At 36.2% G+C, this 13,855-nt stretch overlaps 1 protein-coding gene across 2 annotated transcripts in view; it reads left to right on the top strand.

Moving 5' to 3' along the window:
* The window catches only part of GAD1 (glutamate decarboxylase 1), a 35,008-nt gene that overhangs the window by 14,435 nt on the left and 6,718 nt on the right, over window positions 1–13,855 (top strand). For both annotated transcript variants that reach the window (XM_030952241.1, XM_030952242.1), the window contains 10 exons: window positions 2,127–2,239; window positions 3,602–3,717; window positions 3,854–3,933; window positions 4,138–4,192; window positions 5,158–5,274; window positions 5,433–5,497; window positions 8,802–8,880; window positions 10,479–10,628; window positions 11,957–12,064; window positions 12,734–12,823. In XM_030952241.1, the coding sequence (XP_030808101.1) occupies window positions 2,127–2,239; window positions 3,602–3,717; window positions 3,854–3,933; window positions 4,138–4,192; window positions 5,158–5,274; window positions 5,433–5,497; window positions 8,802–8,880; window positions 10,479–10,628; window positions 11,957–12,064; window positions 12,734–12,823 (973 nt within the window). The remainder of the gene's footprint in view (window positions 1–2,126; window positions 2,240–3,601; window positions 3,718–3,853; window positions 3,934–4,137; window positions 4,193–5,157; window positions 5,275–5,432; window positions 5,498–8,801; window positions 8,881–10,478; window positions 10,629–11,956; window positions 12,065–12,733; window positions 12,824–13,855) is intronic.

Genomic DNA, 13,855 nt, shown 5'->3' with positions numbered 1-13,855 from the left:
AAATATTATCTGGAAGTTCTGTTTATGCCTGCTGTTAGCTGAGACAAGGGAATACATTGGTGTTTTCAGTATTGTGCAGATATGCTTATGAATAGGAAATTGATGTAAAATGTTCTGTGTTTATTCTCAGACTGCTTTTTACATGCTGGCCAACAAGAGAATGGTAGCTAGAATAATTTGGTCTGATAAAGTGATTTGTCCTTTATGTGAGAGCAGAATTATGCCAGCACTGGCTTCTACCAAGAAACCAGTTAGTACATTCTGTTAGTAAAGAGCTGATACTCATGACTGCAATAGTTAATTCACAGAAATACCTGTAAATGTTGTAACGATAGGAAAATCTAATCAGCATTTTTTTTATATTGCTTCTAAAGTTTGATGGTTCCTTGTAAGCCAAACATATTTTTTGGGTTTTACAGAACTTTTCAAAATAATTTAAGTTTAAAACAAGTAAGGTGGAATGAACTTTAACTAGACGTGATTTGTAAATTCATAGCCATCATCTAATATAGCTTCATTGGCCTTGTCATTTATAAACATCTACTATCATTTATTTCTTGTCAGTTCTTGGAGATTCAGAAAATAACTACAGAATAGAATAAATAAGTAGCATTTTCTTTGTGTTTAAATATATTCAAAATTCAGTGTGCAAGGTCTCAGGACAAAACCCAAAATGTGTTTAAACTGGTGGGGAAAAAAATAATCACATTGACTTAAGAGTACCTTGTATTGAGCTACTGTGATCTATAGACTGCTGAGTTCCTGTGGACATCAGTTGATCATTCTGCCTAAATAAAAATTGGGATATATTCTAGACTTGCAGTGCTTAAAACCAAAACAACCCCAAAACAATGTTAGCCGACACTGGTTTATTAATTTTGTCAATTTGTAAATAGTAGCAGCACCCAAACTTCAGATCAGTACTGAACTGTCTCTGCCACTTCTAATGATAATAAGTAGTATTTTGGCTTCTCAAAATAGCAATCACAATAATTAAACAAATTAGAAATCTTTAATATTAAGGGAATATTTTAAAAATAATGGTGGTGTTTTTCTGATGGACTAAGGACACATAAAAATTGAAGAAAATATTAACAGTGGAAGCAATCAGTGTAGCTGTAAATAAAAGACAAGCTTTTTCAGACACTTGTTCCCTTCTTAATATCATGTCTCGTTCAAGTTTGCTGTGCCTGTTCTCAAAATATCATTTTAGTATTAAAGAGACAACACAGATGTTTTGGCAAAATTATTCAAGCAGAGAATATCAGTCAAATCCAAAGTGTCGGGGTGTCATACTCAGAGATTCCTTTGGAAATCAGAGGTTGATTTCTTCATTTCTCTCTGCTTCCTTTTCCCCCTTACTTTTTTCCCCCCACACAGCAAGCAGAATTTGTTTACAGTAGTAGTAATTTGCCCATCTACTTGATCACCAAAATAGTTGTATGGTTGTCAATTTCCATCCACATATCTGACTCTGACATCAGGGCATGCCAGGATATGTAATGTTTTTTGCCCTCATTAAGTGGATACAATAGTTGACTGCTGACTTGGTTTTGGTAATTGGTAATTAGAAAATCATCATTTGTAATTACTCTTGACAGTTATTGATCACGTTGTATTGTAGAAGTAAGTTGTCCTTGGAGATCATCAACAGAATAAATCCACATAATTAATTATATTTCAACTTTGAAACCCTAGCTCAATACTTCTAATTATGGTTTTATTTAGCTCAATGAAGTTCACTGTTTTCATAAGGATTTAGTAGTATGTTATTCCACAAGTGTGGAAATATTCCACAAGTTATCCCACTTTGGGGAACAGTTGTTTTAAAGGACAAACTTGTACAGGAGTCAGCAGCCCTATGATGTTGAACATTAGGTCTTACATTCACTATATAGAAAGCTGCAAAATATCTAATACTGCAGTTTTTATTCATCAGTACTTCCAATATTGTCTTCCTGAGGATTTTTGCTTGGGTAAAGTTTCAGGATCAGGACCTCAAGTTACAGGAACTTTTAGAAACCTCAAGCATTTTAACAAAGGATCACAGTGTGGGAATTTATCATGTGTTTTTAGAATCTGTATCTATATTGTGCTTATTTGGTATTTTTGCTTTATCCATGCAGGTTTACCTATGAAATTGCTCCTGTCTTTGTCCTCATGGAACAAATAACACTTCGAAAGATGAGAGAGATTATTGGATGGTCAAACAAAGATGGTGATGGAATATTCTCACCTGGTGAGTTTTTCTTCTCTGTTCTGGTGGTTTGACTAAAATTTCAAAAGTTAAAATAAACATAGGCTGTGTCTGAATACTCACATTATGTGCAATTTAGAAGTAGGAATGCTTTGTTTAAACATCCCACAGAATAGTTGGGGCAAAAAATTATCTCCGTGTATGGCTATGTACTATGGCATTTAAAACTTGACCACAGTACACAGTTAGGCATTTAAACACCCCCTTATATGAGCTTCATTTCTGGAGGTGCTGAGCAACCACAACTTCTTTTGAGTGGAAGTTCTCAAAAATCATGTACTGGTTTCTTTGGTGGTCAGTGAGGATTTGGGCTCACAGTCAGGAAAAGGTTGTGATTGTCTGTCGCTTCCTGGGACTCGTTATCTGGGATATAATCTGATAGATTCACAAGTATGACTCTAGTATAAAGACCAGGACAATGTGTCTTCCCATGCAAGGAACATAAAGACAGTCAGCAGTGACAGAAATGACTGGTGATGAAACATGTGAAGGTCCTGGGCTGGGCCAACGTGTGGACAATGTGGGTGCCCAGCAGGACTTTTCTGGGTTTGGCATGAGGGAATACCATCCTGTCACAGAGCATAAAGGACAAAATCACCTCCTTTTGGAACAGCCCACATAAAGTGCGCACTCCATTCCTATCTGCTAGAAAAATACAGATCTTTCTGTGTTCTCATCAATGACAAAATTTCAGAGGAAGAAGTTATCCTAGGCTTAGGGGTGAGATTGATCTTATTAAAGCTTGAGGTCTGCACCAAAGAACTGAGCTAATTGTTCAGGGCTCTTTTTAGCAGCAAACCAAGATAAATAGGTGCTTTCCCTGTATTCAAATTCTTCAAAATTAAGTGTGAAAATAAATTAGGTGAATCATAGCCTGTGACATGCCTCTTTCCCATAAATGACTGTGAGGGAGTTTAGAAGAAATAGCTCAGCTGTAGAAATCTACCTTTAAGCAACTACTTCTATGTCTACAGTAAGATGGAATAAATCCATCCAATATGTGACATTTCTTCAATCTCAGACAAGTTAATAAGTTCCTGTTGTTCTTGCTAACAAGTTTATGCAAAAGCAGCGCAATGAAAGCTGAACTTTTTAGGAATGTGTTACAAAATGACAGCAATTGGAAGCGATGGCATTTAGGGAATTCTGATTATTACTCTGGCTTTCTTGAGAGTCTGTCCTGTGCTATTTAGACAGATGTCAGTGCATTTCAGAGAAATGTTTTTTCATAGTTCACTGCCACTTTCACGGCATTATGCAAATGAGACACAAATGTCTGTGGTATAATATACTTTTTGTTTTCATTATCACTACTGTATTAATAATTTATTTGTTCATTCACAGGAGGAGCGATCTCCAACATGTACAGCATAATGGCTGCACGCTACAAGTATTTCCCTGAAGTTAAAACCAAAGGCATGGCTGCAGTCCCTAAACTGGTTCTCTTTACCTCAGAGCATGTGAGCTTAATACACTGCTAATTCTTAATTTACATAAGTTTACATTTTCACAACATATGTTGTAACATGGCATATGTTGTGAAAATGCTTCACCATTAAAGAACCACTCCATTTCATGTTCATTTGTTTGCTGCAGAGTCACTACTCAATAAAGAAAGCTGGAGCTACACTTGGATTTGGAACAGACAATGTTATTTTGATAAAATGCAATGAAAGGTAGGATGAATACTAAAGTTTTGATGAATTAAATGTGTTCATCTGTTAAATTTGTTTTATTGTGTTTAAGGACTGATTTAGTACAGTGTGTCAAGTTGCTAATGGCCTGTTGAGAAAATCCTATTAAATTATTTCAACTGCAGCTATTATTTACATATACATTCTTTAACTTTCTTTGCCTTTCTGTTTCTGTGATAATTACAGAGGCAAAATAATACCAGCTGATTTGGAGGCAAAAATTCTGGAAGCAAAAGAAAAGGTTTGTGTTTTTAAAAATTGGTGCTTAAATGCTTGGCTTGGTAAAATTGCTTCTTCCTTTGAAGCCAGAGTGTTGACATTAAAGAGAACATTATAATTATATAAATGCAATAACAGTATTTTATATGTTTAATTATACATTCATGTATTGTTTACAGAATTATTTGTATGTCTTGGTAAGGTTTCCATTTTCTGTTTAAAACCAAAAGACTTAACTCTTGAACCACAACTGTAGCTCATGATTTTTAAAAATGACTTCCAGTTTGGAAATATATGGAAACAAGCATGGAAACATAAAGTCTTTTATCTAAACTTTTAAGTTTAGCCAAACCCATAAAAGATTGTACAGAGCCCTTAAAAATCCTATAGATTTCATGTAGGTAGCACATATATTTGTTAAATATAGACAATAAGATTAAATTTTAGGCATTAATTGCTATTTCTTGAATCAATGCAGTGGAACAACCCATGAATTTTTAATAAATAACCAAAGAGAAATCAAGATTTTTTTTTTAATTTCTTAACTTCTTTACATTTGGGAACACTATGAAATAGCAGTTCACATTTATTTCATCTAATTCAAAATTATCTCTCTTTGATCTGATAGTTTCTCATTTATTGCTTTTGTTTTACATTGCTTTTTTTCTGCTTTGTTCTGTTTATTTGTAGATAAGGACTAAAGGAACAATTTCAAGCCTTCAAATAATGACTTACAAATCATATTTAATTAATTTTTGTTAATACTGCTGTAAAAGTCCCAAATTTACTTGAATATTGCTCATCTTCCACTACATTGTTTGAATCTCCTCACTGAAAGAGATTGAACAAAATAATATTCTTTATAAAACATTTTTAGGTTACAAAATAAGATAATATTTTTAGAATTATTTTCCTTTTTATTTTTTTCCATTTTTTTTTCTCTGAAAGTGTTTTCAATTTATATTTGGCTTTTTTTATTTTTTGTAGGGATATGTTCCTCTTTTTGTAAATGCAACTGCAGGCACAACAGTTTATGGAGCCTTTGATCCAATACAAGAGATTGCAGATATATGTGAAAAATACAACATCTGGCTCCATGTTGATGTAAGTAACAAAAAAGTGCTGCTAGTCAGGCAAAAGAGGATCTCAGTTTACATGTTTTTTTCTTGAATTAAAATATTTATTACTAGACCCTGAATAAACTAAAATCTGTTGAGTTTTTCCAAAAAAATGAATCTTCTCTTTTTTTCTGTCTCTTCCAGGCTGCCTGGGGGGGTGGACTCTTAATGTCCCGAAAGCACCGTCATAAATTGAGTGGAATAGAAAGGTACTGCTCAGGGCTTCTTTGTAATTCTGTTCTTAAAGTATTTTCACAAGGTACATGACACTTAAACAATTAATGAAATTGTTCCTTTGCTATGGTGAGGAGTTTAAACCCTAAATTAAACAATAGCGAGGCAAAAGGGAAAGGTTCAGACTAGGGAGATGGAAACAATACTACAGAAGAAATCTGTGATGTACCATTGAGTGAGAGGTAAGCTTTCAGCAGATTTGAAGGAAGACAAGGATATTATTTGGCAAAAAGGAAGGGAGATGATTCTATGCATAGCTTTGGAGCGATCGTAAGTCTGGAAATGGATGGAGAAGTATTTGAAGAAAAAAATGAAGTGCGAGAGCTAGACAATCTCTGAAATGTAGGGCTTTGAGAATACCAGTGATAAATGAGGGATCCAGGGAAGGTGTTTGAGCATGAATACCCACAGTGGGAATTTGTAGAGGTTCTCGCCTGAAAGATGTTTGCAGGTTTTCTGGAAAATAAAGAGTGTATGTTCATGAGTGTCCTGTAAATGGAACACATACATATGCTTAGTCTTATATCACTTTTATTTATACATACACACACACACACACATAAATAGATAGGTGTGTACAACGAGAGGAGGTAGAGACTGAATTAGCAGCAATTTTCAGGGGCAAGTTTCAGTACCTTTAAGGCTTGAAAGGACTATGATAGACAGAGCTGTTACACTTCTGCTGTACCAGGGAGAAGACTGAGGTCATTTACAGAGAGGCCAGAAAGGCTCACAGATGTCACCTGTCTGAGGGCACAGGGGCCTGTGTGTTGGTGCCATATGGGGATTACATGAAACAAGGAGGAAGCTCTTGTTGTAATCAGAGTGAAATCTGCAGAAAAGAGCATGTGTGTACCCCCAGGTACGTAACCCAGCTTACCAAGATGCCCACTGAGACCAGAAGCCAGCCTTTGATTGAATCAAATTTAAAGAGGCAAAGCATTTGTGTTGGTAGTGACAGCAGAGTGAGAATGTCACCCTCCCTCTGGTTCTTACAATTTTGACTCAGGAGTCATTCCAGGCATAGTCTTTGGCACAGTTGTACCCATATGCAATGATGATAAGTATGTAGAAGATGCTATATTTATAATCCCATGGGTGTGTTAATCTCTAGATTTCCTCTGAAAACACTCTGCCACAAAATGGTGCCCATCTGAAAAAAATCAGAAAAGCAATGAAGAATCACAAACTTTAGATCTTTTCCATTATTGCAAGTATCAGCCTTCAGGGAAGCAAAAAATATTTGAAGCAATCTCTATCCATGTACTTTTAAATTAGCATCAAATTGCTCCCTTGAGTCGGCCATTCTGAATATGGGCACTGTGTAAAATTGTAACATGAGTATAGTGAGCAATGCTCTTCCTTAGGGCAAACAAACTATCCTAGGTTTGGGCATCTCATGCAGTAAGTGAAGAATAAGTACAACATCAAGGATGGTGTATGGAAGGAGTGGCACCAAAACCATGGGGACCTTTCTGTCGCAAGGACAGCAGCATGTGGTGTGGAGTACCCTGAGGCAGCAGAATCCTATCAACCTTTGCCCAGTCCAATTTAATTGTGACTCATGACAACATGTCTAATATTAAGTCAGCATTGCAAAATAATTTTCTTAAGATACAGAGGTTTGGTCAGAGGAGTTTGGCACACCCCTTTTGACCCGAGGTCAACCCTGAGGTGCTAATTAAGGCCATAATTTCAAGCAAATACAGAAAGCAGCAGGCTATGAAGCGTGAAATGATTTCTTTCCCAGTCAGCTATACAGTTTTCAAACATGGTATGGGGCCCACGCGTATGGGGTAATTGCCTGTCATGGGCCCCAGCTGGGCTCTGTTGATAACACAGGTTGTACTTGGCCTGCTTGGACATACTGGCATGGAGGGCTGGCATGCTGCCATGGCACAGAGCTGGGACTGCCTGTGGTGGGACAGCCTCTGGCTGGGGGCTGCACTGAGGAGAGAGTGACAGCTTCATGTTAACATAAACCTAATGCTCCTCGTCAGGAATGACTTGAAATTGTCTTTGTTTGAAACCCTGAAAGTTAAATGAATGCGCTAAACTGAAGTCATGGTGTTTTCAAAAGGAAATAAGTTGTTATATAAATTCCTTTTTCCTGACTGCTTCATCTGAACTGTTAGTGGAGTTTTTCTAAAAGATAAGTCTGAGCTATTTATCTGCTGGTTTGCACTGCATAAGCAGCTGATGTCAGATGGATGGTGAGCTCCCCAGGTACAGCACAGGCTGCACTGTTCCTTCAGCTGAGGTGTGCTACAGTCTAATCTAGCACATACAGGGATTGGAATTGTATCTAGAAATCAGTGGTCCTCAAACTGGGGTGAAGACATCACTGTGTTGCTCGAAACAGAGAAACTGTGGTTGTGTCTGGATCCTCTGAGAGCAGGGTGTCGAAGAGGAGGAAATACCTTTTAATTTTCTTTCAACCACATTGTAAAAACACATGCATAGTCTGTGAAATACAATTATGCACTTTGCTTCTCGGGAACATGCAGTGAATCAAGGGGACGCTTGGTAATTAATTACTTGGGGTGAAAAGGTCAATGGATGTGCAACGTGGGCACATTTATTTCAGTGTCACCATTAAACTGTCTAGGATAGTATGTTAAAATACAGAACATCTGTTTGACTTGTAAATTAGGTGATCTTGTGCATTGACTTGTGTTTACATGTAAGAAATTTTAAGCTTTACATAGAGAATGGTAGGATAAGATGTGAAGTTTTAGAGCCTTTTAACAGTCCATGGGCTTGACAAGCAAGGGCTGTGGCTCTAACTGGAAAAGCAGGTAAGCATGCAGAAAATCTTTTTATTTCCTTTCTATTTTTCCAGCAGCTGTTCAGTAAAGAAATGTATTCTCCCACAATTCATATTAGTCCCTTAATTGTCTGACACCCCCACTTTCCCCATCAGTACCTTGAATCGATAGAACATACCAAAGAGGTTTTCTTATTTTTATTAGAGCTATTTGTAGAAGACAACTCATCTGGGGATGATGTTACTGTATTAGCTAATCAGTCTGATACTAATTAGCTGGTATTAATATAAAATAATCACAAGTCTGACATTGCAATGTTAACACAAAAAAAAATTCCTTTCCCAGACAGCATAGCTGGGAAAGAAGACACTTAAGACAGCAATAATACCCATAGTGATATCATCATGGTCAAAACTCCATGTATTTCCAGCTGAAAGCAGAAAACAAAGGTGACTGCTTCAGATTAAGTTTCTGTTGTCCAGACCTATCTGAATGTGTAATTTTTTTGCAGAGCCAACTCAGTCACTTGGAATCCACACAAGATGATGGGAGTGTTGTTACAATGTTCTGCCATTCTTGTCCGGGAGAAGGTCTGCCTTATATTTAATAATTAAACGTTTAAAAAAGAAAAAGTAAATATCAAGCCCTACTTTTGAAGAGGGTACTGCAAAATCTGTTTAATTTCAAAACTTCTTTTGGAAGGAATAATTGTGTGGATTTACATTGTGTTTTGGAAGCTGTTTTATCTGTCCTGGGGGTTTTGGCTTTTTTTAATTAAAGTTGTAAACAACATGGGTCAGATCCTCACCTGCTGGATCTTTGCATATTCTGATAGCAACAACAGAGCCATGCTAAGGTACTTCATCTGAGCACCTGCCCCCTTGTTTCTGTGATATATTGAACATAGAGCCTTGGCCTTAGTACTTGGTCACAGTCTAAACTGCTTAAGTAAGAAGCAAGTTTTTACCTTACATAGTGGTTTAGAAGTTTCCCAGTTCTGTTGAAAAGAAAACATGTTGGTCTTATGACTCTTTTAGGGCTAGCATCTAGATTCTTAGCTGTCATCAATTAAAGGAAAACCTTGTGTCTTGTTTCTTTTAAGCAATACATATTTTTACTAAATGATAAAAAAAGAAAATCATATAATATGTGGTATGATATGTGGATAGGACTAATGATGTTGTCTACTAACCTCTTGCATGCCAATTGCTACTAGAAGCATTTAGTTGAGGCAGTAATCCCTATGTATAGAACTGGGATGGAAGAATTGGAAGCTGCAGCCCTAGGTCTGCCATTGCTCTTCCAAACAATTCATCTCTAAACTGAGGACTGCAGCATTTATTTCCCTTTGTAAAACTCACCTATGGAAGGGAAGCATGAGCCTTTGTTTAGTGGCATGCATGCTTATTGTGCCAGCTATTGCAGGATTTTGGCAAGAGTTTTTGTTCTCTGTATGAGAACTTTGATAGATGTTTTTGTATTTATGAGACACACTGGTGTCTTCAAGTTTCTTGCAAAAAGCAGTTTTAAACTCTAAAGGAAATCAAACAATTTTAGAAATGTCACATATAAGACTTCCGTGTAACATACATGAATTTGCTGCTTGATGTTTCCACCAGGCATTTTTACCAGTAGTCCCTAGATTTCTATTGGTCTGTGAACCATATTTATTTATATGCAAAAAATGTCCAGTTTATGTCATTTGTGCTTATACTTATCACTAATGTTAAGTGTCATAAAGCTGAACAACATACAAAGTTTAAACCTTCAATTACGTTTTTTCACTCCATTTTGTGTAGCAATCTGTTGCATTGAGAGACCACAGCTTTATTCCAGTATGTAATTTAACAAATCAAAAATTTAAATTTAAAGAACATAGCCTTAGAAATTGAAGTGGGTAAAGCTAATATCACAAGCTAAGTATCCAAATGAATCTGTGAATGTTTTCTCAGGGGGGTGTTTGTGTGTGTAAAACCATATGGCTACTCAGAGACTTCTAAGAGAGCCACCTTAGGTTAGTGAAATTAATTTTGTGGCTCAGGTTTGAAATAAAAGGTCAGTATGTTATAATATGTCCCATCAAAGAACAATCCTCCTGTACAAGTTTGAAATCACATTATTAATGTGTACACTCTCTCATGCACAAATGCCAGGTAAGTCATGTAAGTGTACATGTTTTTTGTTGTAGGGTATCCTTCAAGGCTGCAATCAAATGTGTGCAGGCTATCTCTTCCAGCCAGACAAACAGTATGATGTCTCCTATGACACTGGAGATAAGGCAATACAGTGTGGTCGACATGTAGACATTTTCAAATTCTGGTTGATGTGGAAAGCAAAGGTAAATAACAAAAGTTTAGCTCAAAAACCAGAAATGTATTTATTTAATTTCTAAGTGTCATGTAATGGAATACTTCATTTTAACATAAATGTTTGTGTCATTGCAATCTCTAAACACAGAAATATCCAAGTGTTAACTCAGAAAGGAACTATGTGAATTGTAGAACAATGCTAGCTGTCAGTAAATTCAGATGGCAATTAGAAGAAAGATTTAAGTCACTAGATGAGTCCTGCAGAAAAGCCATTGAGTGCAGGGCACCAAGATGATCTCTTGTTGTGATGCTCTATGCTTGGATAGTATTTTATGACAGATTACTTGTAACAGCAGGGCAGCCTTGATGACTTACAAGGGTCCTTTGAATATGACATTTCAATGCATAGATTTTATAAGTGACATTTTAACTCAAAACAAGGCCTTTTTCTGAGCAGGCATTGCCCAAGTGATGATTCCACAGTTATTCTGGTACTACTGTGGTATGCCTGGATGGCTGATTCTACGCATGGGCTTTTGTCCAGGCTTACATGTTCACAAGATGAGGATTCATGTAGTCAAGAAAACACATTCCATTTTTATTGCTTTATCTACAGTCATCTCATTACTGTTATTCTTGATCTTCTGCTGGCAAAATGGGAATTCAGTTGGGTAACCTGTCCAGAGTCTAATTTTTAAAATGAAATTGATATTAAATCTAATGATAAACTCTAAAATCATAAACCAATTTTCACTTTGGGAGAAAATGCTTGCTTCTTCATTCATGTACAAAGTGTACTTAAAAAACCCCCCAACTATTTATTAACAGTATTTATATACTTTTTCTGGGATTATGACCTTGACAAGATATCAGTGGGTAGGCAAGTGACGTAGTAAACATATTGCAGACTTTTGCTTGCTGGTTAAATGCACATTTCTAGCAAACTGTTCAGAGGAAGTATTTTACTTCCCAATTCTTACACTTTCAACTGAATTCCCATTCTAAGTTTCTGGTCTTTCAGCAGCAGCTGTGAAGCCAGGACATAATATCCATAATATTTTTGGAAGCCCAAAAAATATAAAAGATCTAAAATAATCTACTAAAAATAGTGAAAGTCCTTGTTATTTTCATAATAAATTATCTTAAAATGAGACAAGCCAAATAGTGACTTACAATTGGACCACTTTTAGCCACTTTTTAACCGTTGATTAATGCTACTTTTAACTTACAAAAAATAATACTGTTAAGTGTTTTCTGCCTGAAAATATTTAAGAGTGAAACTTATCAAAAAGGTGATTGCATCAGAGCAGGAAAAAAAATGACCATATAACTAATACCTACTTTCTTATTAAAATAGGGTACAGTAGGATTTGAAAATCAGATCAATAAATGCCTGGAGCTGGCAGAATATCTCTACACTAAAATCAAAAACAGAGAAGAATTTGAGATGGTTTTTGAAGGGCAGGTAAGTTTGCTTTCACATATATATGAGCCATATATGCCTTCATGCTTCTCACAGTTCTTCAAGACAGCTATGCAAAACTGCTCTGATTTTCTAAAGAACTACATGACTATTGGCATCTGAGCAGATTTTTTGTCAAATACATGTGGTTTTCTACCATAAATGTCAGGTTTATCTCCTCTTCTTCTGCAGAGGCCTTCTCAGTTTAGGGCATGAAGATTGCCTCAATACAACCTACTCATACTGAGATTATTAGTACATAACTGAGAATCTGCTATTTTTACTGTATATTCTTTTGCTAGTGCCAATACAGAAACCTTTGGATCATAGTATAAACTTCATTTCCCCCTTTGCTAAGGAAAGGAAAATTGGATTGCCCTTGCTGTGATCCTGAAAAACAGTTACTCATAGAAACGCACAAGGGTGAAAAGCATTCGCACTTCATTAGCAACCTAAATATTGTGAATGGGACAATGTATAGAGAATCTAAGGCAGCAGAGGCAAGCAGCAGTACTGTAGTCTGTTTCTGTCTGTTTAACATGCAGGACTAGGAAAGTTAATACTATATTTTGTCTTTCATGTCTGTGATAAAATATGCTACTGACTAGCCTTTAGTGTGGGAATGATCTGTATAATTTTTTAATTGATGCGTATGTTTGATTCTTTTTGCAGCCAGAGCATACAAATGTATGCTTCTGGTATATTCCTCCAAGTCTCAGGGGCATGCCAGACTCTGATGAGAGAAGAGAAAAGTTACACAGGGTAAGTATTTTTGGTTAAACTTAAAAAGATAATTCCAAATTCTGAGATGTCAGTTCTCCATTGCTTGTAATGACCTTGATATTTGTTCACTTTTGTTTTTTATTTATATTGATGCTCAAGTAATGTTTTCCCTATAGAACCATATTCAGAACATATTCAGTTATCCTGTGCTCAAAGTGTTACAAGCCTTCAAAAAGTAGCTAGGCCTACAGACATCACAGTCTTCTTTGGATAGGACAGCTTATCTACAAGAGAAACAGAGGGTGATTGTTTGAAAATGCTTGGACAGGTAAAGGACATGAAAACCTGTGAGTTCCTTCTCAGGTATTTATTCTGATTTTAAATGCCAATGCATTAATGCATTTCAGTGAAAATGAATACCCTTTGGAGGACTTTGGGATACATTTGTTTGAAGTAGTAGAGGAAAGTGAAGGCATCATAGAAGCACCACCAGAAAAGATATAATCTTATTCAGGACTTGAGGGAAGCAAAATACAGTGATTTTCTAGTAGTGTTTTAGATAGAAGTGGAATGAAATACATTTAGAAGACAAAGGAATGATATCACGGTGTCAAAAATAATTGCTCTTTGTGTCTGTGTGTGTAAGTGTTTGTTAAGGAAGGGAGAAGAATGAGCAAACTTGGGAGATTTTGTAGAGGATTTAATGGCTGCATCACAATGGGTGAAGAGAATAGAAGAGAATAGAAATTCCTGGGTAAAATTCCTGGGTCAAACCAGTGCCATGTTAGATAAATAAATTGCCAAAAAAAAAAGAGAGAATAGAGGAAGATAGAGGTAAGAAGTAAGAAACAGCAAGAGGGATGAGGTGTTTGATTTAACCCTGTTAAATGTTAGAGGCCATCATAAAGCATTCTACAAAACAGTGACAGAGCCAGACATCTGACCTTGTCTGGCAGAGACTAGAGCAGGAGAATGAAGGTCTGGATGGAAAAACTGGGCTTAGTCAATACCAAATATTAAGACTGTCAGAACATTATTCCTTGTAAATTAAACCAAGGAAGTGAGATTGCA

Source organism: Camarhynchus parvulus, chromosome 7, assembly GCF_901933205.1.
Source record: "Camarhynchus parvulus chromosome 7, STF_HiC, whole genome shotgun sequence".
In the NCBI taxonomy this organism is placed as follows: Eukaryota; Metazoa; Chordata; class Aves; order Passeriformes; family Thraupidae; genus Camarhynchus; species Camarhynchus parvulus.
The sequence above is the reverse complement of the archived record's forward strand: the minus strand, read 5'-3'. Positions and strand labels throughout refer to the sequence as shown.